The sequence below is a fragment of the Aythya marila genome (assembly GCF_965140915.1).
Source record: "Aythya marila genome assembly, chromosome: 1".
Taxonomy (NCBI): Eukaryota; Metazoa; Chordata; class Aves; order Anseriformes; family Anatidae; genus Aythya; species Aythya marila.
Window position 1 is genome coordinate 216,371 of NC_139042.1, and position 23,227 is coordinate 239,597.

At 69.8% G+C, this 23,227-nt stretch overlaps 3 protein-coding genes across 4 annotated transcripts; all 3 read left to right on the plus strand.

Annotated features, from left to right (window-relative positions):
• Positions 1 to 1,022: 1,022 nt before the first annotated feature.
• TRIM3 (tripartite motif containing 3) lies at positions 1,023 to 8,460 on the plus strand. Of its 2 annotated transcripts, none has more exons than XM_082752397.1 (12): positions 1,023 to 1,176; positions 2,120 to 2,282; positions 4,241 to 4,478; positions 4,544 to 4,695; positions 4,784 to 4,964; positions 5,063 to 5,786; positions 5,859 to 5,962; positions 6,031 to 6,198; positions 6,266 to 6,446; positions 7,140 to 7,210; positions 7,316 to 7,456; positions 7,995 to 8,460. In XM_082752397.1, exons 2-12 carry the CDS (start codon positions 2,152 to 2,154, stop codon positions 8,145 to 8,147), a joined length of 2,244 nt encoding a protein of 747 aa, XP_082608523.1. In that variant the 5' UTR covers positions 1,023 to 1,176; positions 2,120 to 2,151; the 3' UTR covers positions 8,148 to 8,460. The 2 variants fall into 2 exon arrangements, with proteins under 2 accessions (XP_082608523.1, XP_082608524.1); XM_082752398.1 differs by having other exon boundaries at positions 6,266 to 6,434.
• A 594-nt stretch (positions 8,461 to 9,054) lies between these two features.
• Positions 9,055 to 12,666, plus strand: HPX (hemopexin). Its single transcript, XM_082756589.1, has 10 exons — positions 9,055 to 9,180; positions 9,318 to 9,388; positions 9,575 to 9,655; positions 10,066 to 10,220; positions 10,480 to 10,633; positions 10,756 to 10,968; positions 11,296 to 11,403; positions 11,697 to 11,827; positions 12,138 to 12,282; positions 12,388 to 12,666. Exons 1-10 carry the CDS (start codon positions 9,116 to 9,118, stop codon positions 12,612 to 12,614), a joined length of 1,350 nt encoding a protein of 449 aa, XP_082612715.1. The 5' UTR covers positions 9,055 to 9,115; the 3' UTR covers positions 12,615 to 12,666.
• Positions 12,667 to 16,876: 4,210 nt separating this feature from the next.
• On the plus strand, positions 16,877 to 23,154 carry APBB1 (amyloid beta precursor protein binding family B member 1). Its single transcript, XM_082751942.1, is given in 15 exon segments — positions 16,877 to 16,903; positions 17,274 to 17,332; positions 17,459 to 18,091; positions 19,592 to 19,770; positions 19,841 to 19,897; positions 19,966 to 20,051; positions 20,169 to 20,205; positions 20,437 to 20,574; positions 20,707 to 20,834; positions 21,370 to 21,484; positions 21,611 to 21,695; positions 21,944 to 22,027; positions 22,136 to 22,254; positions 22,256 to 22,504; positions 22,573 to 23,154. Coding segments are annotated over 13 exon segments (2,070 nt in total). The 5' UTR covers positions 16,877 to 16,903; positions 17,274 to 17,332; positions 17,459 to 17,466; the 3' UTR covers positions 22,741 to 23,154.
• Positions 23,155 to 23,227: the final 73 nt, after the last annotated feature.

Sequence of the window (23,227 nt, forward strand, 5' to 3'; positions counted from 1 at the left end):
TTCCCCAGCCCGGTGTCACCCATAACCTTCACGAGTGGGCACTGCCTGCACTGGGCCATTGCTGGAGACGTTTGGCAGGAGAGGGCCCAGGGCTGAGTCGATGGCGCTGCCGTGTGGGGCAGCACGGGTGGTGGGGACAACAGCAGGGCGGCGGTGGTGGCGGTGGCGGTGCTGTGCTGGTGGCGCGGTGGGAATGCCGCCCAGCCGGTTCCTCTGCGGAGGCCTGGGCAGCCCCAGGCCTGGGCCGTGGCGCAGAGGTGTTGGTGGGGATCGGCCCCAGCAGCACCCATGGCACTGGGGCAGCAGCCCACGCACTGAACCACCCCGCGCCCGCCCGCTCCTCGCCATCGGCCGGCACCTGCAGCGCCAGGTCCCGGGGCTGGGGACTCTCCCGGCCCCACCGGCGAGGACCTGGCCGTGCCTGCATGGCTCTGCCGCAGAGGTGAGCGGCAGCGGCGCGGAGGCGCTGGGGGGCGGTGGCAGCGGGGGGGGAGCAGCGGGGTCACCGCGGCGCTCCCGGCGCTGCTGCGCCCCGCGGGGGGCCGGGGCAGGAGGGCGGCGGGGGGGGCAGGTGGGCGCCGCGCCCCTCAGCACGGCGGGGCTGCGCGACCCCCCCCCGCGGCCAGCAGCAGGCTCCGGCCCCGGGGCGGGGGGCGCGCACCCCCTCTTCGGCGGCGCCCCCGCTCGGGGCTGCTGTCGGGGCGGGATGCGGTTGCCGTGGCGACAGCCGGGTACCCCCGGGATGCGGGGGGGGGGCGCGCCCGGAGCCCCCCCACTGCAGAGCCACAGCCCGGGCGCGACCATTCGTGGCGGGGGAGGCGGGGGGGGGCGTTCCCGCGGGTCTTCCCACGGCGGCGCGTGGGGACCCCCCTCGCGGACCCCGCGTGGCGCCGGCGCGCCGCACAGCGCCCACGGCCCGCCGCCCGCCCCGGGGGGGGGGGTCCCGGGGGGGGATCCCCGCGCGAGGCCGCGGTGCCGGGCGCCCCCCCCCCCCCCCGCAGTGGTGCGGGCCGCTCCGGCAGATGCGGCTGCGGACCGTGCCCAGCCCTGGCGCAGTCCCTGCCGCGCGGGGCCGAGCCGAGCCGAGCCGAGCCGCGGCGATGCGCCCTGCCGCCCGCCCGGCACCGGCTGCCCGCGGCGGGGGCTGAGCCGAGCCGAGCCGAGCCGGGCTTGAAGGTGACAGCGGGGCCGAGGGGCGGGGCGGGGGGGGGCAGGACGCGGCTGGCACGGGTGGGGCCGGCACGGCGCTGGCACGGGTGGGGACGGGGGGCGGCCTGCGAGGGGATGCGGGGCGGCGCCGCCACGCGTGGGGGGGGCGGGGGGGCGAGCGCGGCAGGGGGTGAGGAGAGGCCCCGGGGGGGGGGCACGGGGTGAGGGGGGTGGGGGGGGTGGGGGGGGCAGGGCCGGGCCCGCGCCATCCCGGTGCCGGTGCCCCCCGTGCCCCCCCCGGGGCGGGGCGGGCGGGCGGTGACGTCGCGGTGCCGGGCCCGCACAATGGCCGTCGGGGCGGGGCCGCGCCGGGGCCTGCAGCCGTGGGGCCGCCGCAGCGCCGTGAGCGGGGACGGGGCGGGGGGGGCGGGCGGCGCCGTGGGGGGGGGGGCGCGCGTGGGGGGCCCCGCGGGGCGCGGGGAGCGCGGGGCGGACGCGGAGCCTCGGAGCGGGGCGGGGGCAGCGCAGAGGGTGCGTGCCGGGACCCCCCCCGCGTGGGGTCGGGCACCCGTGGGGCGGGGGGGGCGGCGCTGTCCTTGGTGGGGCGCGAAGGTGCCGGGCGTGGGCCCGGGCCCCGGTCCCGGAGCGGCTGGGAGGGGGCGGCCCGTGGGGCTCCGTGGGGCGGGCGGGCGGGTGCTCTGCGTGGGGGGCAGCGCTCGGTGGAGGGGGGGAGCCCGCTGCCGCCCCCCGGCACCGTGCTGTGGGGCTCGGCCGTGGGGCGCTGTGCCTGGGGTGGGAGGGGGGGGGGGGGCCCTGCTCGCCCTTGCCTGCCCCATGGTGTGTGGGGCGAGGGCTGCGGCCGCCCCCGAGCCCTGCGGGGTGAGCGCACGCTGCGCGCCCAGCCCACGGGGCCGGTGTGGGGCTGGGGGCGGCGTGGGGCTGCTGACCCCCTGACCACCCCCGCCTCCAGGCTGAGCGCCGCGGGGCCGCGGGAACGCCGCCATGGCGAAGCGGGAGGCCAGCGCCAGCCCGGTGGTGCGGCAGATTGACAAACAGTTCCTGGTGTGCAGCATCTGCCTCGACCGCTACCGCAACCCCAAGGTGCTGCCCTGCCTGCACACCTTCTGCGAGAGGTGAGGCCCTGCCCCACGGTGCCCCTCCACACCCCACTGCGGGGTTGGCGCTCCCCACTGCAGTCGTGCCGTGTCCCCTCTGTGCCCCACTGCACCCACAAGGTGCTGTGCCGCATGCCATGGCATCCCTGCTGCATCCCCGTTGTGCCCCACTGCATCGCTGCTGCGTCTTGGTGCATCCCTGCTGCATCCCTGCTGTGCCCTGCTGACCCCAAACCGCATCCCCACTGCACCCCCCTTTATCCCCATTGTGCGCTGCTGCGTCCCTGCTGCACCTTGTTGCGCACCCATTTCACCCACACTGCATCCCCACTGCATCCCCTCCGTCCTGCTGCCCCCAAACCCCACCCCCACAGCATCCCTGTTGTGCCCACTGCATCCCTGCTGCGTCCCTCACAGCATGCCCACTGCTCCCTGCTGTGCCCTGATGCTTCCCCCCTGCAGCACACTGCATTACCCACAGCACTCACCGTGTGCTGCGCTGCATCTCCTGAAGCACTTTCCCTCCCAAACCTCCTGACAGAGCTGAACCGGGGTCCCACCGCACCCCCAGTGCCTGCTCTGGATGTCCAGACCCTGATGGGCCCCCTGCATCCCAATGCTCCCCACTGCAGCACCCCCACCTGCTGCCAGGGCCCCACTGCATCCCCGCTGTGCCCCCACTGCATCCAGCTGTGTCTGTGCTGCACCCCGAGCCCCACTGCACCCCCTTGCCGTACCCCATCCGTCTGTACTGGCTGCTTCCCCCACTGCACCTCCTGCAGGTTGGCTGGGTCACTGCGCCCCGTAGCGTTCGTGCTGCATGCATGTACCTGCAGCGCCCTCACTGCACCCGCGCTGTGCCCAGCTGCATCCCCTGCACCCCCCTCCCGCGGCTCCCGCAGGACCTGAGCTGGGGCTGCTCTGTCCCGCTGCATCCCCGCTGCCCCCAAGCTGCGCGGCACTACGTTCCCACTGCCCCCTGCCGCATCCATGCTGCCTTCAGGCTGCATCCCCACCATGCCCCCGTGGCATCCGCGCTGTGCCCCACTGCACTGCCCGCTGCACCCCTGCAGTGCACTGCTGTGCAGCACCCCGTGCCCCTGCACCCTCACTGCTCTGCACTGCAGCTCCCCGTGCACTGCCCAGGACACCCCATGCCCCCAGGATGCCTGCCCCCCATCAGCCGGGGGGAGCAGAGCCCCACTGCACGTTTCGAATGCAAGATGGGGTGAAAGCCCCCCACCTGGAGGCGGGGGCCACGCTGCCCCCAGAGCTCTCATCCCATGGGCAGTGGGGTTGTTTCTGCCCCACAGTGCGGGGTCTGGCTGGAGGGGGGGGCTGCGGCATGGATGGGGGCTCTGTTCTGATGTCTGCTTTTTCTGTGCCCTCCAGGCCCCTGCCAGCACCTGGCGCTTCCCTGTCCCTGCCCTCATGGTCCCATCCCATCTCTGTCTGTCTGTGGGTCTGGCCCCATGTTGGGGTCCAGTGGCCAGCTCTCCATTGGCACTGCAGCGCTGTGCCCCCCTCATCCCCAGTTGTCCTGCTGTCTGTCTGATACCCCAGCCCTCTCCCCATGCACCCTGATGCACTGTGGCATAGCCCCTGTGTCCATCCTTCTGGCTCGTGCCTGTCTGTTCCCCCAACCCCTTCCTCTGCCCCTGTCCTGTGCACCCTGAGGCACTGCGGTGCAGCTCCCCATCTGCCTGTCCTGCTGTCTGCCCTTCCAGTCCCTTCTTCTCTTCATACCTTATGCTCCCCAGTGCATGCTGGCACAGCCCCCATCCCTCCGTCTGTCCCCAGCCCCATCCCTGCCTTCTGCCCTGTGTGCTTCCGTGCACCATGGCACAGCCCCACGTCCGTCCACCTGTCCCCCTGGCCCCTGTCTGTCTGCCCAGCCCCATCCCGCTGCCCCACACACTGCCCCGCGCCTGCGTGGTGGTGGCCCTGACCCTCTCGTTGTCCCCATTCTGCCCCAGGTGTCTCCAGAACTATATCCCGCCCCAGAGCCTGACCCTCTCCTGCCCCGTCTGCCGCCAGACCTCCATCCTGCCCGAGCGGGGCGTCGCGGCCCTGCAGAACAACTTCTTCATCACCAACCTGATGGAGGTGCTGCAGCGCGACCCTGACAGCCGTGGCCCCCACCCTGGCCAGGGGCTGGACCCCGTCAGCGCCGTCACCGGCCAGCCCCTCTCCTGCCCCAACCACGAGGGCAAGGTGGGTCGCGGGGTGGGGGGGCAGGGGGTGCCGGTGATGGGGGGCCCTGAGTGCCGGTGCCGCAGGTGATGGAGTTTTACTGCGAGTCCTGCGAGACAGCCATGTGCCACGAGTGCACGGAAGGGGAGCACCGGGAGCACGTCACGGTGCCGCTACGCGATGTGGTGGAGCAGCACAAGGCGGCCCTGCAGCAGCAGCTGGAGGCCATCAGGGGCAGGTAGGGGGGTACTGGGGGGGGGCATGGCGGGGGGAGTGGGGCCCTGGGGTCCCCGGCCGCGTACCTGTGCCCAGCCCCGGTTCTGCAGGCTCCCGCAGCTGGCAGCCGCCATTGGGCTGGTGTCAGAAATAAGCCAGCAGCTGGTGGAGCGCAAGAACGAGGCCGTGTCCGAGATCGGCAGCACCTTCGAGGAGCTGGAGAAGGCTCTGCAGCAGCGTAAGGGCTTGCTGGTGCGGGACCTGGAGGCCATCTGCGGGGCCAAGCAGAAGGTAGCGCTGCCTGCCCCTGCCGTGCTCCCCCGAGCCGCCACTGTCACGGCACGGCACCTGCAGGGACGTGGCCGCCGGTGACCCTGCCGTGTCCCCAGGTGCTGCAGGCACAGCTGGACGCGCTGCGCCAGGGCCAGGAGAACATCCTCAGCAGCTGCGCCTTCACCGAGCAGGCGCTGCACCACGGCACGGCGCCCGAGGTGCTGCTGGTGAAGAAACAGATGAGCGAGCGGCTGAGCGAGCTGGCCAGCCAGGAGTTCCCTGAGCACCCGCACGAGAACGACCAGCTGGACTACGTGGTGGAGACCGACGGCGTCCGCAAGTCCATCCTCAACCTGGGCGTGCTCATCACCACCAGCGCCACGGCGCACAAGACGGTGGCCACCGGCGAGGGGCTGCGGCACGCGGTGGTGGGACAGCCCACCTCGCTCAGCGTCACCACCAAGGACAAGGACGGGGAGCTGGTGCGCAGCGGCAGCGCCAGCCTGCGCTTCCAGGTGACGGGGCCGGACGGCAGCGTGGCTGAGAGTGAGGTGCTGGACAACAAGAACGGCACCTACGAGCTGCTGTACACACCGCGTGCCGAGGGCGACTTCATGCTCTCCATCCTGCTCTACGGGCAGCCCATCCGCGGCAGCCCCTTCCGCGTCCGCGCCGTCAAGGCCTGCGACGTGCCCCCCTCCCCGGACGACGTCAAGCGCCGCGTGAAGTCTCCCAGCAGCGGACACATCCGGCAGAAGGCCGTCCGGCGCCCCTCCAGCATGTACAGCAGCGGCAAGAAGAAGGAGAACCCCATCGAGGACGAGCTCATCTTCCGTGTCGGTGAGCCGTGGTGGCGGCGGGGCCGTGGGAGGCGCGGGGGGCGCCGCTGACGGCTGCGTGTCCCCCCCACAGGGAGCCGCGGCCGGGAGAAGGGCGAGTTCACCAACCTGCAGGGCATCTCCACCTCCAGTGCCGGCCGCATCGTGGTGGCCGACAGCAATAACCAGTGCGTGCAGGTAGGAGCTAGTGGCGCTGCCGCGGCCCCCGGCCCCCGCTCTGGCTGAGCCCCCCCCCGGCTCCCCAGGTGTTCTCCAACGAGGGGCAGTTCCGGCTGCGCTTCGGCGTGCGGGGCCGCTCCCCGGGCCAGCTGCAGCGCCCCACCGGCGTCACCGTGGACATGAACGGGGACATAATCATCGCCGACTACGACAACCGCTGGGTCAGCATCTTCTCCCCCGAGGGCAAGTTCAAGGTGAGGGGGGGGCCGGGGTGGGGGGGCAGCGATTCGGGGCCCCCTCTGACGTCTCTGCCTGCCGCAGACGAAGATCGGGGCCGGGCGGCTGATGGGCCCCAAGGGCGTCGCTGTGGACCGCAACGGGCACATCATCGTGGTGGACAACAAGGCCTGCTGCGTCTTCATCTTCCAGTCCAACGGCAAGCTGGTCACCAAGTTTGGGAGCCGCGGCACGGCCGAGCGGCAGTTTGCAGGTACACTCGATGGTAATACACCGATGGGCAAGTTCCCTCTTCCTTACTGCATGCCTTTGGCTGCCCGCTGGCTCGGGGCCGGGCCGGGTGAGTACTGCATGCCTTCCCTGTGCCGGCGGGGGCCGACCCAGCGGCACCGCGGCACCTGGGGCTGGGGCCGGGGTTGGTGTGGGCTCTGGGCTCGGGTGGTGGGGCTGGTGCTGGGCCCGGGTTCTAGGTTCCAGTGCAGGGTCTTCTTCTGGGTCTTGGCGCTGGTGGGGGTGGCTGGGCTCCGGGTTCCAGTTCTAGGACCTGGGTTCTGGAGGTGGTGCGGGTTCTAGGCCTTGGTTCTAGGGCCTGGTTTGGGGTTCTGTTTCTGATGCTGGGGCTGGGCTTGGGTTCTAGGTTCCGGTTCTGGGTCCTGGATCTGGGCTCTGGCTCTGGGTCCTGGCCATGGTCTCTGGTTCTGCCCCGGCGGCCGGGGCACTGGGTCCCCCCTCAGCTCTGGGCTCCCCTGGGACCCTCTCTAGCCACCCCAGGGCCATGCACTGCCTGCACTAACGCCTTTGCAATGGCCTCATGGCTGCCTGTACACACTAACCCCACTAATCTGTGCTGGCGCTGGTGCTGGCATGGCGCCGGGGCATCCCCGTTCCCATGGGCAGGACCCCTGTGCTGGGCGCCCGGTGTCCTCATCCCCACCTGGGCTCAGCGCTGCTCCCCCAGGGCCCCACTTCGTGGCGGTCAACAACAAGAACGAGATCGTGGTGACGGATTTCCACAACCACTCCGTGAAGGTGAGCCTGGCATCGGCGGGCAGTGCCCACGGCGCGCCCAGCGCTGTGCCCGTCCCGCTGTGCCACTGGCCCCGTGCCAGCAGCCACTGACACCCTCGTCCCCAGGTGTACAACGCGGACGGTGAGTTCCTCTTCAAGTTCGGGTCGCACGGGGAGGGGAACGGGCAGTTCAACGCCCCCACGGGGGTGGCTGTCGACGCCAATGGCAACATCATCGTGGCCGACTGGGGCAACAGCCGCATCCAGGTGGGAGCGCGGCCCCAGCGCGGGGTCCTGCCTGCGGGGGGCTGGGACAGCCCCATCCCTGCCCCACAGCCCATTGCCAGCAGGGGGTCCTGAGCAGAGAGCGGGGTTTGTGGCCCTGAACAGTGACTTAACACAGGGTAGATCGGGGAGCAGAGCAGGGACAGGGTGTGCACCCGCATGGGGGGGGGGTCACTGGGGTGGTGACAAGCTCTGTGCATCCATGGGGACTGCTGGGACATCTGGGGCATGAATGGGTGAGTGTGCCCATGGCGGATACAGGGGCTTGGAAGGGTGTGTGCCCACGGGGACCACTGGGGTGTGGGTAGGGACCTCATGCCCATGGGAAGCTGCAGGACAGAGATGGGTCCTCGTGCCCATGGGGGCCCTTGTGGTGGGGATGGGACCCTGGGGTTGTTGGGCAGGGCTTGGACAGCCAGGGCAGGGCCAGGTCCCCGTGTCTGTGAAACCACAGGGGCAGGGATGGGTGCACGGGAGGGCGCAGGGCCGGGGTCACAGCGTGCTCTGCCACCACCTGCAGGTCTTTGACAGCTCAGGCTCCTTCCTCTCCTACATCAACACGGCGGCCGACCCGCTGTACGGGCCGCAGGGGCTGGCGCTCACCTCGGATGGACACGTGGTGGTGGCCGACTCGGGCAACCACTGCTTCAAGGCCTATCGCTACCTGCAGTAGGGGCGGCGGGGACCCGGGGGGCAACGGTGCTCACCCCACGCGGGAGCCCCCACCGCCCGCGCTGCCCCTCTTGTGCACTTTATCCCCACGCCAGGGCGGCCGGGCCCAGAGCAGGGGCAAGGACGGGCATGGCTGGCGTGGGGCGGGGGTGGCCGTGTTCCCCCCACGGCAGCGCCCACGGGGCTCCCTGAGGTGCACGGGGTGAGGGGGCCGTGGGGCGGGCATGGGGTGGCCTTGCAGCCCCCCGCAGCCCCCTGCTGCCGCCACGCGCCCGGCTGCGCTCGCACGCTCTGTATGTACAAAATAAAGTATTCTGAGGGTACCGTCGCCCCCGGAACGTGTCACCGGCTGCGGCCCCCCCATGCCGCGGGGGTCGGGGCCAGCGTCCCACGGGATGGGACAGGACCGGGAGCTCTGCCGGGATGGGTGCGCCCCGGGGACCCCGGGACTGGGGGGGGGTGGTGGGGTTGGCAGTACCGGGGGTCCCCCGGGATCTGCGGGGTCCGTGCCCCCCACCCATCCCCCGCCTCTTTGCCCCCCCCCGCCGTGCCCCGGGCTGCCCGGCACAGGTCGGGCTGCCGGCTCCTGCCCGCGGGGCCGTGCCAGAGCAAACAGAGCCGGGTCAGGCGCTTCCCAGCACGGGGGCAGCTGATGGGAAGGGGCTGGCCCGGGGCCAGAGCCACGCACCTGCGGGGGGGCCCGGCCCTGCCCTGCCCCGCCCCGAGCGGGGGCTGCCCCGGCCCCCACCGCGCCGCGCCCCCCCCGTGTACCCCCCCCTGGGTTGCGGTTTTCTTCCCCCCTTTTTCCTCCCCTTCCCCCTGACCCCCCTCGACCCGGTGCGCCTGCCCCGGCCCCCCCGGCCGAAGGTTGCGCGGGGCGGTCCGTGTTGAGCAATGGGGCAGGGAGGTTGTGCAAGGCCCCCCCTATATATAGGGCCGGCGGCGGCGGTGGCGGGGGCCGCGCTCACCATGGGGGTCCCCGCCGCTGCCCTCTGCCTGGCCGCCGCCCTGGCCCTGGGGTGCGCCCGACCCCTGTGAGTGGGGGGCGGCGGGGGGCGGGCGGGGGCAGGGCTGTGGGGCCGGGGGGATTGCGGGGGGCGGGGGGCTGCGGGGCCGCTTGGGAGGGGTGCGGGGCCGCCCCCGTCCCCAGGACCCACCTGCCTGTCCCCAGGACCCACCGCAAACCCGATGCGCCTGGAGGAGGGCACCCCCACGGGGCCGAGCCCCTCGGCAACGACACTGGTGAGAGCCCGTGGGGCATTGGGGGGGGGGGCGCAGAGGTGCGTGTGGGGTCACACAGGCAAGGGGGAGGGGGGTGCGGGGGGGGGTCCAGGCACAGGGTGCCATGGGGCACGCCAGGAGCTCTGGGGCAGCAGGCAGCACCCAGGGGTCCGTGCCAACCACCTGCCTTCCCCCCACCACCCCCAGACCTGTCCCAGCTCTGCGGGGACAAGGGTGGCTTTGACGCCGCGGCGCTGACCGAGAACGGCACCATGCTCTTCTTCAGAGGTGGGGCTGGGGTGTGTGGGGCTGGGGCACGGGAGGAAAACGTGGTCGGGGGGGGACGGGGCTGGCATCGGGAGTGCGGTTACGGGCTGCGGGGAAATGGAATCTGGGGAGGTGGGCGAATAGGAGGGGTGTGGGTGCTGGGGGAGTGGGTCTGGCACTGGGAGCTCTGGAAGGGAAGTGTCCAGGAGACACGGGGGGAGCTGGGGTCTGTGGGGGCAGATCACGGTGGGGACCGGAGGATACAGGGGATGTGGATAAATGAGGGGTGGAGGTGGGGCCCTGGGAGAAAATGGGGGTGGGTGTGCTCCCATGCCAAGGCTGGGCTAGGAGCAGAGCTTTGGGGTGGTGCGGGGGGGCAGCGCCAGGACCCATGCCAGCTGCTGTGGGGCAAGCGCGGTGCCCCTGCACAGGCACGGAGGTCTGGGAGACCTCACCGCGGGGACCCCTGCCCCACGGCCACCCCCTGGCTGCGTCCTGGCTGGAGCTGGAGGGCCCCGTGGACGCGGCGCTGCGCATCCATCGCCGCGAGCACCCTGAGGAGCACCAGAGCCTCTACCTCTTCCAGGCACGGCTGCGGGCTGGTCATCCCGGGCTGGGGGGCTTGGGCTGGGGGGCCTCCCGGGGTCCTGCTCCCTGGGGCCGGGAGGATTAACCCTGTGCTGATCCCTTGGGGTTGGCCCGTTGGGTGGGTGGTGCTGGCAGGGACAGTCCTGGGGTCCCATCCCACAGTCTGGGTGCTGGGGTCTTCTCTGGGACCAGCCCTGTGGGGCTGGCTGGGGACACGGCTGAGACCGGTGGGTCTCAGGCTGTGGGGCACGTTGCAGGGCGAGCAGGTCTGGGCCTACGCTGGGGGGCAGCTGCGCCCTGGCTTCCCCCGGCGCATTGGGGACGAGTTCCCGGGGGTCCCCGGGGGCCTGGACGCCGCTGTGGAGTGTCATCCCGAGGAGTGTGGCGGGGAGACCATCCTCTTCTTCAAGGGTGAGTGGGGCCCAGCTGGGAGGTGGTGCCGGGGGGGGCACTGTGGGGTGGGGGTGGCTGGGGGTGGCTCAGGTGCTGGGGGCTGTGCCGAGCCGGACGAGCCGTGCCGCTCCTGTGCGCAGGGGACAAGGTGTTCTCCTTCGACCTGGCGTCACGGATGACAAAGCAGCACACGTGGCCGGGGCTCGGGCCCTGCGACGCGGCGCTGCGCTGGCTGGAGCGCTACTACTGTCTGCAGGGGACCCAATTCCAGCGCTTCGACCCCGTCACTGGCGAGGTGCCCCCCGGGTACCCCCGTGACCTACGCGACTACTTCATACCCTGCCCAGGACGAGGTGAGGGCCCCTTCTGGGACTGTCCCAGGGTCCCACGTCCTGGGAACCCCTGCCCTGGGCACCATCCCGTGGTCCCATGCTGATGACCTGCACTCTGGGGACTCGTCCTGGGGACCCACACCCTTATGACCTACCCTTGCGATGTGCACCCTGGGGACCCCTCCTCTCCTGCAGGGCCCTGACCCTGGGTGCCTGGGCTCCAGGACTATGGTGGCCAAGGGACCCCAAGGTCCCCCCCTGCAGCAGGCTCCCTGCTGGCTGTCCTGGGGTCCCCCCGTCTCCATCCTTTTCCCTGTTCCTGCTGCCACTGCTGCCACTGCCCTACAGGCCATGGTCACGGGAACGCCTCGTGGGGGGACGCCGGTGACCGCTGCAGCAGGTTGCCTTTCCAGGCCGTCATCTCCGATGACACCGGCCGCATCTACGCCTTCCGCGGTGAGGGGTGCTGACGGGGGCCATGGGTCGGCTGAGCCTGCAGCAATGCTGGGGGCTGCAGGGCCGTGCTATGGGGTGGAGGGCTGTGATCCTGGATGCTCCATGGGGCCACGGGTTGTGGGCTTGGCTGTGCCGTGGGGCTGTGGGATTGGGGAGGTGTGGGCTGTGGGAGAGAGGGTTGTGGTCCTGTCTGCACCGTGGGGCTGTGGGGCAAGGGGAAGGGGGCTGTGGGCCATTGTCTGCGGGGCAGGGGCAGGGCTGTGGGGCAGGGCCGTGGCTGACGCATCCTGCAGGCGGGCTGATGTTCCGGCTGGACTCGTGGCGGGACGGGTGGCACGCCTGGCCCCAGGGACACAGCTGGCCAGGGCTGCAGGGCGACGTGGATGCTGCCTTCGCCTGGGATGGACGCACGTACCTGATTCAGGTGGGACCCCCCCCCCATGCATGGGGCTGCTCAGGGACATCATGCCTGGCATGGGGGCTGCTGAAGGGATGTTGCTGCTGGCACCAGGGCAGGGGGAGGCAGTGGCACAGTGCCCCATGACTGCACTTCTCCAAGCCCCACCCGGCACCTCCAGCCCCTCCTGAGCTGGCCCCAGCCGGGGGTCTCCATATGGCCCTCCCCATCCCTGATGTCCCTGCCTGCCCCATCCCTGTCCCGTGCCCCGTCCCTGTCCCCACAGACATTTGTGACCATCCACATGCCTGTCCCTCACCTTCACCACTCTCCACAGGGCTCCCAGGTCTCCATCTACCTCTCTGGCCAGGGCCACCGCCAGGTGGAGGGGTACCCGAAGGCTCTGCAGGATGAGCTGGGTGTCCCCGTTGCAGACGCTGCCTTCACCTGCCCTGGCTCTTCAGAGCTCTACGTCATCGCAGGTGGGTGTGCTGGCACCGTGCCGGGGCCAAGTGTGGGTGCAGGGCAGCACCGGGGGTCCCCGGGCTGGGCCCCACAGCACCGGGTGACAGTGGCTGTGCCGACAGGGGACCGCATGCGGCGCGTGGACCTGACACAGACGCCGCGACACGCGGGCGAGCTGCTGCAACTGCCCCACGACGGTGTGGACGGCGCCATGTGCACTGCTGATGGCATCTTCCTCTTCCGCGGGGACAGATACTACCAGTACCGCAGCTTGGACGAGCTGCTGGGGGCACGCCAGCCTGCCCCCCACAAGAGCATTGCCGTCGACCTCTTCCACTGCCCGCAGTGACCGCGGCCCCTCCTGCTGCCCCAGGATGCAATAAAAGCCAGGGAGCCCCCAAGGCCCTGCTCTGATCTGTGCAGGGGTGTTGCGACGGGGGAGGAGTGGGGGGATCAGCACAACTGTGATGTGTCTTTTTCCCCATCCCATTGCCAGTCAATCCCCATCCCTCTGTGGATAACCTTGTGGGGTACCCTGCAGGGGCTGGGGGCTACTCCCCACGGGCCGGGGCACCCCCAGAGGCAGTGGGGTCCCCAGTGGGGTGCCCTGGGGGGGCTGCAGAGGAGTCCCAGAGGATGTGGGGGGCAGCCCCATGGCTGTGTCGGGATGTGCCGTGCCACACTGCTCTGTGCTGCGCTGCACCTCCCAGTTGTGTGCTGTGCTGACTGGTGTCAGGCTGTGCTCGCCCTGCCCTGCAGTGCCGGGTCAGACCAGAACGCACCGTACCGTACCGTACCCATACACGTACCACAGCCGTACCACGCCGTGCTGCACCTATCTGCTGGAGGGACAACCCAGCAGGGCATAAGTAATCCAGGAGGTTCCTAGAGTGTGTTAGTGATAACTTCCTTCTCCAAGCAATAGAGAAGCCAATGAGGAGAGGTGCTCCACTGGAGCTCATCCGCACCAACAAGGAGGGGCATGTTGGGAATGGGAAGATCAAAGTCAGCCCTGGCTGCAGTGACCAGGAGATGGGGGCTTTCAAGATCCTCAGGGCAACGGGGAGGGTGCACTGCATGTTCACAACCCTGAACTTCAGGAGAACAGACTTTGGCCTCTTCAAGGACCTGCTCAGAAGAGCCCTGTGGGATATGGCCCTGGAGAGGAGTGGACCCCAGGAAAGCTGGTTTGTATTCAAGGATCACCTTCTTCAGGCCCAAGAGCAGCCCATTCCAAGCTGGAAATTAGAGGCGGTCAGCCTCACCTTGATCCTGGGGAAGGTGCTGGAGCCACTCATCCTGGAACCATTTCTAGGCACACGAAGGGCAAGAACATCACCAGGAGCAGTCAGCATGGATTCACCAAGGGAAACTCATGCTTGACCAACTTGAGAAGCTTCTATGATGAAGTGACTGGCCTGATAGAAAAGGGGAATGTAGTGGATATAGTCTGCCTAGACTTCAGTTAAGCGTTTGACGCTGTGCTCCATAAGATCCTCACAGACAAGCTGGTGACGTATGGGCTGGATGGGCAGACAGTGAGGTAGATAGAAAACAGGCTGAATGACAGGACACAGAGTGTAATGGTCAGTGGTGCAGCCTAGTTGGAGGCCAGTAATGAGTCCTGGGGGTCAATACCATGTCCAGTCCTGTTTAATATCTTCATTAATGGTCTGGGTGATGGGGCAGAGTGTAACCTCAGCAAGGCTGCAGATGGCACAAAACTGAGAGGAGTGGCGGATACACCAGGGGGTTGTGCTGCCCTCCAGAGGGACCTGGACTGGCTGGAGGAATGGGATGACAGAAACGTCGTGGAGTTCACCAAGAAGTGCAAAGTCCTGCCCCTGGGGAGGAACAAGTCCAGGCACCAGGACATGCTGGGAGCTCCCAAGGTGGAATGCTCCCTGACAGAAACGGACCTGGGGGGCCTGGTGGACATAAAGATGCTGAAGGGACTGTACCATCTCTGATAGGAGGAGAGGTTGAGAGAGCTGGCACTGTACAGCCCGGAGAAGAGAAAGCTTGGGAATCTCATCAGTGTCTGTAAATACCTGAAGGGAGGGTGCAAAGATGTTGGAGCCCAGCTCTTTTCTGTGGTAGTGCCAGGACAAGAGGCAGTGGACACAAGCTGGAGCACAGGAGGTTCTGTCTGAACACCAGGAAGCATTTCTTACTGTGTGGTGCACAGTGAGCCCATCTTCAGCAAATCTGCAGATGACACAAAACTGGGAGGGAGCAGCTGAATGGCTTGTGCTGCCATCCGGAGGGACCTGGACAGGCTGGAGAAAAGGGCTGACAGGAACCTCCTGGAGTTCATGGAATCATAGAATATCCTGAGTTGGAAGGGACCCACAAGGATTATCGAGTCCGACTCCTGGCTCCCCAGAGGACTACCCCAAAATCAAACTCGATGTCTGAGAGCGTTGTCCACATGCTCCCTGAACTCCAGCAGCTCGGTGCCGTGACCTGGGCAGCCTGTCCCAGTGCCCGACCACCTCTGGGTGCAGAACCTTTCCCCAACCCCCAGCCTGACCCTCCCCTGTCCCAGCTCCATGCCGTCCCCTCGGGTCCTGTCGCTGTCCCCAGAGAGCAGAGCTCAGTGCCTGCCCCTCCACTCCCCTCGTGAGGGGGCTGCAGGCCGCCATGAGGCCTCCCCTTGTGAGGGGGCTGCAGGCCGCCATGAGGCCTCTCCCCAGCCTCCTCTTCTGTGGCCTGAACAAACAAAGTGACTTCAGCTCCTCCTCATGCATCTTGCCCTTCAGACCCTTTCCCATCTTTGTAGCCCTCCTTTGGACGCTTTCTAATAGTTTTCTGTCCTTATATTGTGGTGCCCAAAGCTGCATGCAGCACTCAAGGAGAGGCCAGTGCCATGCCTGGGGCATACCTCCAGGTACCCTGGGGTACCCTTTCGGCTGCCAGGGCACGCTGTTGACTTGTATTCAATGTGCTGACAACCAGAACCCCCAGACCCCTCTCTGTGGGGCTGCTCTCCAGCCTCTCGTCCCCCAGTCTGTACGTATAGCCAGGGTTGCCCTGTCCCATCTGCAGGACATGGCACTTGCTCTTGTTAAACTTCATGCATTTTGTGATGGCCCAACTCTGATTTGTCCAGATCTCTGCAAAGCCTCTCTACCCCCAGCAGAGTCAACAGCTCCTCCATCGTGTCGTCTAGCTCCTCCTAGTGTCGTCTGCAAGCTTACTCAAAACACCTTCAAGTCCTACATCAAAGGCATTTCAATGGAAACATCAAAGAGAACTGGCCCCAAAATGGAGCCTTGGGGAACCCCACTAGCGACTGGCCGTCAGCCTGATGTAACCCCATTTACTAGCACCCTTTGAGCCCGACCCACCAGCCAGTTGTTCACCCATCACATTAGGTACTTGTCTAGCTGTATGCTGGACATTTAGTCCTGAAGGACACTGTGAGAAACCAAACGCTTTGCTGAAATCCAGAAAGATTACATCAGCTGTCTTCCCTTGATCAACTAGGTGGGTAACCTTGTCATAAAAGGAAATTGAGTTCTTTATGCAGGACCTTCCCCTCATGAACCTGCTGTTGCCTATGACTTTGTGCTTTCCAATAACTCCCAGAACAGTTTTCTCCATGATTTTTACCAGGCACTGAAGTGAGACTCAGGCCTGTAATTACCAGGGTCTTCTTTCTTGCCCTTCTTGAAAACTGGGACAACGTTTCCCAGCTTCCAGTCGACTGGGACCTCTCCAGATTCCCCATACTGTTGAAAAATAATTGTGAGGGGTCTTGTGATGACATCAGCCAGCTCTCTGAGTACCCTGGGATGGATCCCATCGGGCCCCATGGACTTGTGCATCGAGCTGGAGCTGGTTTTAAGCAGGAGCTGAGCAGCGCCCTAGCCCCAGGGGGGGTCCATCCCCAGGAGGTGCCCTCTGGGCCCCAGGCAGCACTGCTGTGCCGGGCGGGTGCCGGAGCCCTGGCACAGGCTGCCCAGAGAGGGGCTGGGGGCTCCTCCGCGGGGGCTCCAGCAGCCGCCGGGACGTGGGGCTGGGCGAGCGGCTCTGCGGGGCCCTGCTGCCGTGCCATGCCGTGCCGTGCCGCACTGATACCCCCTGTCACACGCCGTGCTGTGCCATGCCGTGCCATGCCGTGCCGTGCCGTGCCGCACTGATACCCGCTGTCACGCGCCGTGCCGTGCCGGGCTGTGCACCCAGGCGCTGCCCCGTGCTGCCCGCACCGCTCCCCGCCGCTCCGGGTTGTTCCGTGCTGCCCTCTGCTGCCCGGTGCCGAGCCGGGCCGAGCCGAGCCACCCTGCTCCGTGCCGTACCAAGCTGCACCGTGCGGTGCTGCCCCAGCACCCTCGTGCCGCACCGCGCCGTGTCAGCCCGTGCCGTGCCATCCCACCCCGTGCCGTGCCGTGCCGTGCCATGCCGTGCCGAGCTGTGCCGTGCCAAGCCGTGCCTTGCCGAGCCGTGCCGAGCCGTGCCGTGCCATCCCGTGCCGAGCCGTGCCGTGCCGCCCCGCAGCATCCCGCGCCGCCCCGCGCTGCAGCATCTCGCGCCGCCCCGCAGCGCCCCGCACCGCGCCGTGCCCGCTCCGCTCCGCCCCGCCCTCGGAAGCGGAAGCCGACCCCCCCCGCCCCCCCGGCAGCGGAGCCGCCGCAGGTACCGGAGGGGCCGCAGCGGGGCCGCTCCCCCCGGGGGCTGCGCCGGGGGGGGGGCTGGGACCGGGGGTCGGGCGAGTGCGGCTCCGGGCCCGGCGCAGCGGGGGCACCGCGACGGGGACGGGGACGGGGCCCGGGGGCTGGGGGCGGCTGCGGGGGGCCGGGCTCGGCCGTGGGAGCCGGGCAGCACCGGGCCCTGGGGCGCTGCGGGGCCGAGCCCCACGGTGCGTGGGGCAGGGTCGCGGCTGCGGGGCCGCCGAGGGGTGAGGGCGTCCCGGGGCCGGGGGGCGGCTGGGGAAGGGCAGGGGGCCAGGGGGGGCACCCCCACCGCCACCGCCGCCCCCGCTGTCCCCAGTGCCCCCTGCCCGCAGGCCCCATGGACACGGAGGAGCTGGCGCCCCGGGGGCTGTAGGAGCCTCCGCCACCGCAGGTGAGGGATGGGGCTGGCCCCGTGGGGGGGCCCCACGGGCGATGCCGGCCCCACGGGCGGTGCTGGCCCCGTGGCAGCCGCTCCCCGTGGTGACGCTGGTCCTGCCCCCGTCTCTGCTGTCCCCAGGCCCCGCGATGTCGGGGTCCCTGAGCAAGCGCAGCGACCTGGCCAACGACAACAGCTGCCTGGGGCTGAGCCTGGCGCTGCAGGGCCCCCCCGAGCACGGGGAGCTGCTGCCGGCCAAGGCCCCCCCCGGCTCGCCCCACGGCCACCACCTCCATGGCAGCACGGAGCTGGGAGGCGGCGGGGGCCCAGCCCCCCAGGCCGGCGAGGAGCCCGCTAATGCCAAGTGGGTGAAGGAGGGCCAGAACCAGCTGCGCCGGGCAGCCGAGCGGGACCAGAACCGCAACGAGCTGGGCCCCCCCCCCGAGGAGCTGGAGGTGGCCGCACGCAACGCCCGCAACGCCGCCGGCAGAGGGGCCCTGCTCATCGACCTGCGGGGCGCCCCCGAGGAGGAGGAGGACGAGGAGGAGGATGACGACGGGGACGACGCGGAGGATGGGGACGGGGACTCCACCCCGGTGCAGAGCGACCCCGCCACGGCCGAGTCAGAGCCCAGCGGGGAGCGGGCGCCGCGTGAGCAGGGCCGCAGCGCCAGCCGGCTCTTCGGGGCGCGCAGCGGCACCGCCAGCGACGAGGACTCCAGCTGGGCCACGCTCAGCCAGGGCAGCCCGGCCGGCAGCTCCCCCGACGACGCAGGTGGGCCCCGTGTGTGCCCGCTTGCCTGTGCCACAGCTGCCCCTGCAGCCCCCAGCCCAGTGTGCTGCCCCCTTCTGCTGTGCTCCTCCTGCTGTGCCCCCCTCCTGCTGCCCCCATCCTGCTATGCCCCATCCTGCTGTGCCCCCATCCTGCTGTGCCCCTCCTGCTGTGCCCCCATCCTGCTGCCCCCCTCCTGCTGCCCCCCTCCTGCTGCCCCTATCCTGCTGTGCTCATCTTGCTGTGCCCATCCTGCTGTGCCCATCCTGCTGTGCCCGCATCCTGCTGTGCCCCCATCCTGCAGTGCCCCATCCTACTGTGCCCCCCTCCTGCTGCCCCCCTCCTGCTGTCCCCATCCTGCTGTCCCCATCCTGCTGTGCCCCCATCCCGCTGCCCCCATCCCACTGTGCCCATCCAGCTGCCCCCTCCTGCAGTGCCCCCTCCTGCTGTGCCCATCCTGCTGTCCCCATCCTGCTGTGCCCATCCTGCTCCTCTCAGCCCCACGTCTTTGTCTGCCCTCCCCAGCCTTGCACCCACTGCTGCCCCCAGCCCTGCCCCCTGCCCACGGCTCCGTGGCATGCGCACTGCATCGCTCCCTTCTGCATGGTGGCCCCCGGCCGGGCTGTGCCCCCCCCGTGCTGGTCACACATCCATCCATCCATCCATCCATCCATCCATCCATCCATCCATCCATCCATCCATCCATCCCGTGCCGTGCCCCGTGTTGTGCTGTCCCATTGCGGTCACCCAGCACCCTCCTGTCTGCGCGTCCCCATGCGCTCCCCATTGCCCCCCCCGGCCGCGGGGGTCCCCCACGGTGCCCCAGCTGCCCGTCCCCACCCACCTCACCCCCCGTCCCTGTGCCCCCGACCCCCGGCTGCCCCACATAGCCCCCCCGGCCCCCTCCGCACGGCCCCTGCTGTCCCTGTCGCCCCCTCCCTCCCTCCCCATCCCGGTCCCAGCCCCCCCCATCTGCGCATCCCCGCCCCCCCCCCCGGCGCATCCCAGTGGCGGCCCCTGGCGATGCCGTCAGCGGTTGCCGGGGCAACGCCTGGACCAGCAGGGCCCAGGTGAGCGCTGCCCCGAGCCCCCCCCCCCGGGAGGGGCCGCAGGGAACGGCCGCGAGCCCCGGGGTACGGGGGGGGTGGGCGCGGGGTGCCGGGGATGGGGGTCCCGAGGGGCAGGGGCTGGGAGGGGGGCCCTGGTGTGACGGCCCCACGGCGTGGCGGGGGCTGCGGGATGGGATCTGCGGGTGCTGGGGGGCACCGAGCACAGCGAGGGCCTCGTGGCCATCGCCCTGCTGGGCAGTGTTCGGGTGTCCCTCCTGGCCTGGCCCCATCCTGGTGGCCATCGGGACTCCTTATGGCAGCGGGGTCTCTGCCCTGTCTGGCTGTGCCCCCCCGCTGCGTGGCAGCTCCCCCCACATGGCGACCACCCCGGGGTCCCCGCCCGGCTGCGTGGGGCTGCAGGGGTCCCAGCCTCGGCTCCCCCCCTGCTCCCCAGACTCCTTCTGGACCCGGAACTCCTTCGAGACGGACTCGGACCTGCCTGCGGGATGGATGCGGGTGCAGGACACCTCGGGCACCTACTACTGGCACATCCCCACTGGCACCACGCAGTGGGAGCCCCCGGCGGGGCTCGCCCGCGGCTCCCAGGGCAGCACCCCCTGCGAGGAGCAGCCGGTGAGTCGGGGAGCACGGGCTGTGGAGCTGCCCCACGGCGTTTGTCCTGAGCCCTCCGCTCTGCCCACAGCTCGCCTGGACGGGCTTCGCTCCGGCTGAACGCTTCGGCGATGGCGATTTCTGGAAGGTGAGGGGCTGTCAGGGCCGGGGACGTCGCCTGCTGCGCCCGGCCCTGCCACCCTCTCTCCTTCCCAGGACCCCACGGCAGAGGAGGCCGATGGCGAGCCTGGAGTGCAGGACGCGGAGCCACCGGCACCAGACCCGGCCTCGCCGGGCATCAGGTGGGGGTTTGGGGGCTTGGTGGGGGCTGCGTTGACCAAGCTGGGCGCAGGGTTCCCCGTGCGCAGGGAGCAGCTGGTGGCAGCCGGCGGCAGGCGGTGACAGCCCCACTCTTGCAGTGCGGCCCTGGCTGAGGAGGACGAGCCGGGCTCCAAGGTAGGCTGGGACAGCGGGGGCTGAGTGGGGCCGCCCTGGTGGGGGGCTCCTGCCCAGCTCCCCTGGCCCCTTCTGCCCCGGTGTCGTGGGGACGTGGGGGCCCTGGGGCGGTGGCTGTGCTGTTGCCACTGTGGGGGGGGGCTTGGCTGGACGGGGTGCTGCCCCTGGCCCCCCTCCGGTGCATGGGGCTGGTGGGAGCCAGACTGCGCCCACCCGGGCCGTGCCCCGCAGAGCTTCCCTGTGCGCTCGCTGGGCTGGGTGGAGATGAGCGAGGAGGAGTTGGCACCCGGGAGGAGCAGCGTCGCCGTCAACAACTGCATCCGCCAGCTGTCCCTGCACCAGCACGGAGCGCCGGGTGCCTGGGGGGGGGTGAGTGCCTCCCTCCCCAAGCACAGCATCACCCCTGGCCCCCAGCACATCCCCTCTCTGCCCTGCATGCCGTGCTCTGTCCCTGCACCCCTCACCCCAGGCTGCCCCTGGCCTGACACGGCCCCCCCCCAGGGCCGGGCCATGCTGCTGCTCCTGCAGAGCCAGACGCTGAAGCTGGTGGACCCGCAGGACCAGACCCTGCTGCACGCACAGCCCGTGGCCAGCATCCGTGTCTGGGGCGTGGGGCGTGACAGTGGCAGGTGGGGGCGCGGGGCCAAGGGCTGTTCAGGGTCTCCTGGGAACGCAGGGGGCATGCAGGGGTCCCCGTGGGGTGCGCAGGGCTGGTACAGAGCGGGGTGCACACACACAGGTGTCTTGGCACGCCGGGTGCAGGCATTTGTCCAGAGCTGAGGTGTGGGGTGGGTCCCCGAACTGGGGGGTGTGGGGGCGTCCTGCGCGTGCGGGGTGCTGGGTGCATCTGTCGGCATGCTGGGTGTGTGGGGGGTCCCCGTACTCTCAGGTTGTGGGGTCCTGGGGCAGGTGGGGGTCCCGTGGGCTGGGTGCTGCCCCGTGCTGGGTGTGCGTGTGTGCGCCCAGCCCCCCTGACTCTGTTTTCTGGCTCTCTCCTGCTGCTCTGGCCGGGCACCCAGGGAGAGGTATGGCAGCGCCGCGTGTCCCCAGCCTCTGCCCACGCTGTGCTGGGGGGCCTTGGTGGCGGTGGCCCACTCCTTGTGGGCGGGGGGCAGGGGCCCTGGTGGCCTGTGAGGGGTCCCTGAGCGCAGCCCCTCCTTGCAGGGACTTCGCCTACGTGGCCCGGGACCAGCTGACGCAGATGCTCAAGTGCCATGTCTTCCGCTGCGAGAGCCCCGCCAAGGACATCGCCACCAGCCTGCATGAGGTCTGCTCCCAGGTGAGCCCAGGGCTGCCCTGGGTGCTCCCCTCACCCCTCTGTCCCCCGGCTGCCTGTGCCGGGCAGAGGTTGGGGGCTGCATCGTGACAGGCTGGGGGGGGTCCGTGGCCCCCCTGCTCTCCCCAGATCATGGTGGAGCGGCGAAGCGCCCGGGCGCTGGCTAACGGCCTCTCCATGGACTCCTCCAGGATGGTGGAGATCCCCTTCCAGGGTATGGCAGGGGCCCAGGGTGGGGGGCACAGGCACCTGGGGACCAGCTGTGTCCAGCCCGTGCATGCAGGGGGGGCTGGGGGCTGCACAGTGGCAGTACCACGGGGCTGCAGGGGCCGTGTGGGTGGGCGCACAGGGCAGGCAGGGGGGGCAGCAGGCTGTGCGTGGGCTGGCTGTGGGGCTGTTGGGTGCAGCTGGTGCAGGGGGGACGCTCGGGGTATGCGCTGTGACCCTGCCCCGTGCCCGCAGTGGAGTTCCCGGTGCCCAAGAGCGAGGTGGTGCAGAAGTTCCCGGTCTGCTACCTGGGCTGCGTACCTGTCACCAAGCCCGTGGGTGAGCCTGGGGGGCCGTGGAGGGAGGCTGGTGTTGGGGTGTGCCCCACACCGGGAATGGGGCCCTCTTCCCCCCTGCCCGCCCTGAGCCCCCACCTGCCTGTCCCAGGCATGGACGTCATCAACGCGGCGCTGGAGGCGGCGCTGGCCACCAGCAGCAAAGAGCACTGGACCCCCATCGTGGTCAACGTGGCCCCTGCCACGCTCACCATCACCCACGAGCAGGTGCGGCAGCCCCGTCCCCATCCCCGTCCCCTTCCCCGTCCCCGTCCCGGTGCTGAGCCCGGCGCTGTGCCCGCAGACGGAGGCGGTGCTGTGCGAGTGCCGCGTGCGGTTCCTCTCCTTCATGGGCGTGGGCCGGGACGTCCGCTCCTTCGCCTTCATCATGGCCAGCGCCCCCGGCGCCTTCCGCTGCCACATGGTCTGGTGTGAGCCCAACGCGGCGGGGCTGAGCGAGGCGCTGCAGGCTGCCTGCATGGTGAGTGTCCCCAGCCCCGCGCCCCCCCCCCCTGCACCCCCGTGGCCCCGCTCACCCCCTGTCCCCAGCTGCGCTACCAGAAGTGCTTGGACGCCCGGCCCCAGGCCTCCAGCTCCTGCCTGCCCGCGCCGCCTGCTGACTCAGTGGCCCGCCGGGTGGGCTCCACCGTCCGCAAGGGCGTGCAGACCCTGCTGGGCAGCCTGAAGCCCAAGCGCCTGGGGGCACAGACGCCGTGATCAGAGCAGAGGGGAGTGACCAGACCCCTGCCCGCCCCACGCTCCTGCCTGCCGCAACCAGGACGGGACTGGGACGGGGCAGCTGCACCGGGTGCCGTGGGGCGCATGCCTGCGCCGGGGCACGTGTGTGTGTGTGAGTGTCCCCGGGCGGGTGGCAGCTGCGTCCCACGCGTGGGTCCCTGTGCTCGTGCGTGCCCTCGGGGTGGCAGGGCCGGGCCCGGGGCCCTGTCCCGTGCACGGGGCGGCCTCGCCGCCTCCTGGGACGGGCGCTGCCCAGCCAGGGCGCAGGCTGCCTGCCCGATGCATGCGGTCTAACCTGCAGTGCGGGGGCCCTGCCGGGGCTGCCCAGCTCCGGAGCTGCCCCTCCTGCTGTAACAAAGATCTGTGTTGTACTAAATAATTAATAAACCCATTCCACCAGCCCGGCCCAGCCCCTTCCCTGCAGCATCCCTTGGCTCCACACCGCTGGAACGAGGTTCCTGGCCCC

What these genes read in the sequence shown, in the direction of transcription:
- HPX (XM_082756589.1), top strand. Translation starts at nt 9,116, where the DNA reads ATGGGGGTCCCCGCCGCTGCCCTCTGCCTGGCCGCCGCCCTGGCCCTG. An exon ending in CTGGGGTGCGCCCGACCCCT is followed by an intron (nt 9,181 to 9,317) that starts GTGAGTGGGGGG and finishes GCCTGTCCCCAG; the next exon opens with GACCCACCGCAAACCCGATG. An exon ending in GACGCACGTACCTGATTCAG is followed by an intron (nt 11,828 to 12,137) that starts GTGGGACCCCCC and finishes CACTCTCCACAG; the next exon opens with GGCTCCCAGGTCTCCATCTA.
- TRIM3 (XM_082752397.1), top strand. Translation starts at nt 2,152, where the DNA reads ATGGCGAAGCGGGAGGCCAGCGCCAGCCCGGTGGTGCGGCAGATTGAC. An exon ending in CTGCACACCTTCTGCGAGAG is followed by an intron (nt 2,283 to 4,240) that starts GTGAGGCCCTGC and finishes ATTCTGCCCCAG; the next exon opens with GTGTCTCCAGAACTATATCC. An exon ending in CTGGAGGCCATCAGGGGCAG is followed by an intron (nt 4,696 to 4,783) that starts GTAGGGGGGTAC and finishes CCGGTTCTGCAG; the next exon opens with GCTCCCGCAGCTGGCAGCCG.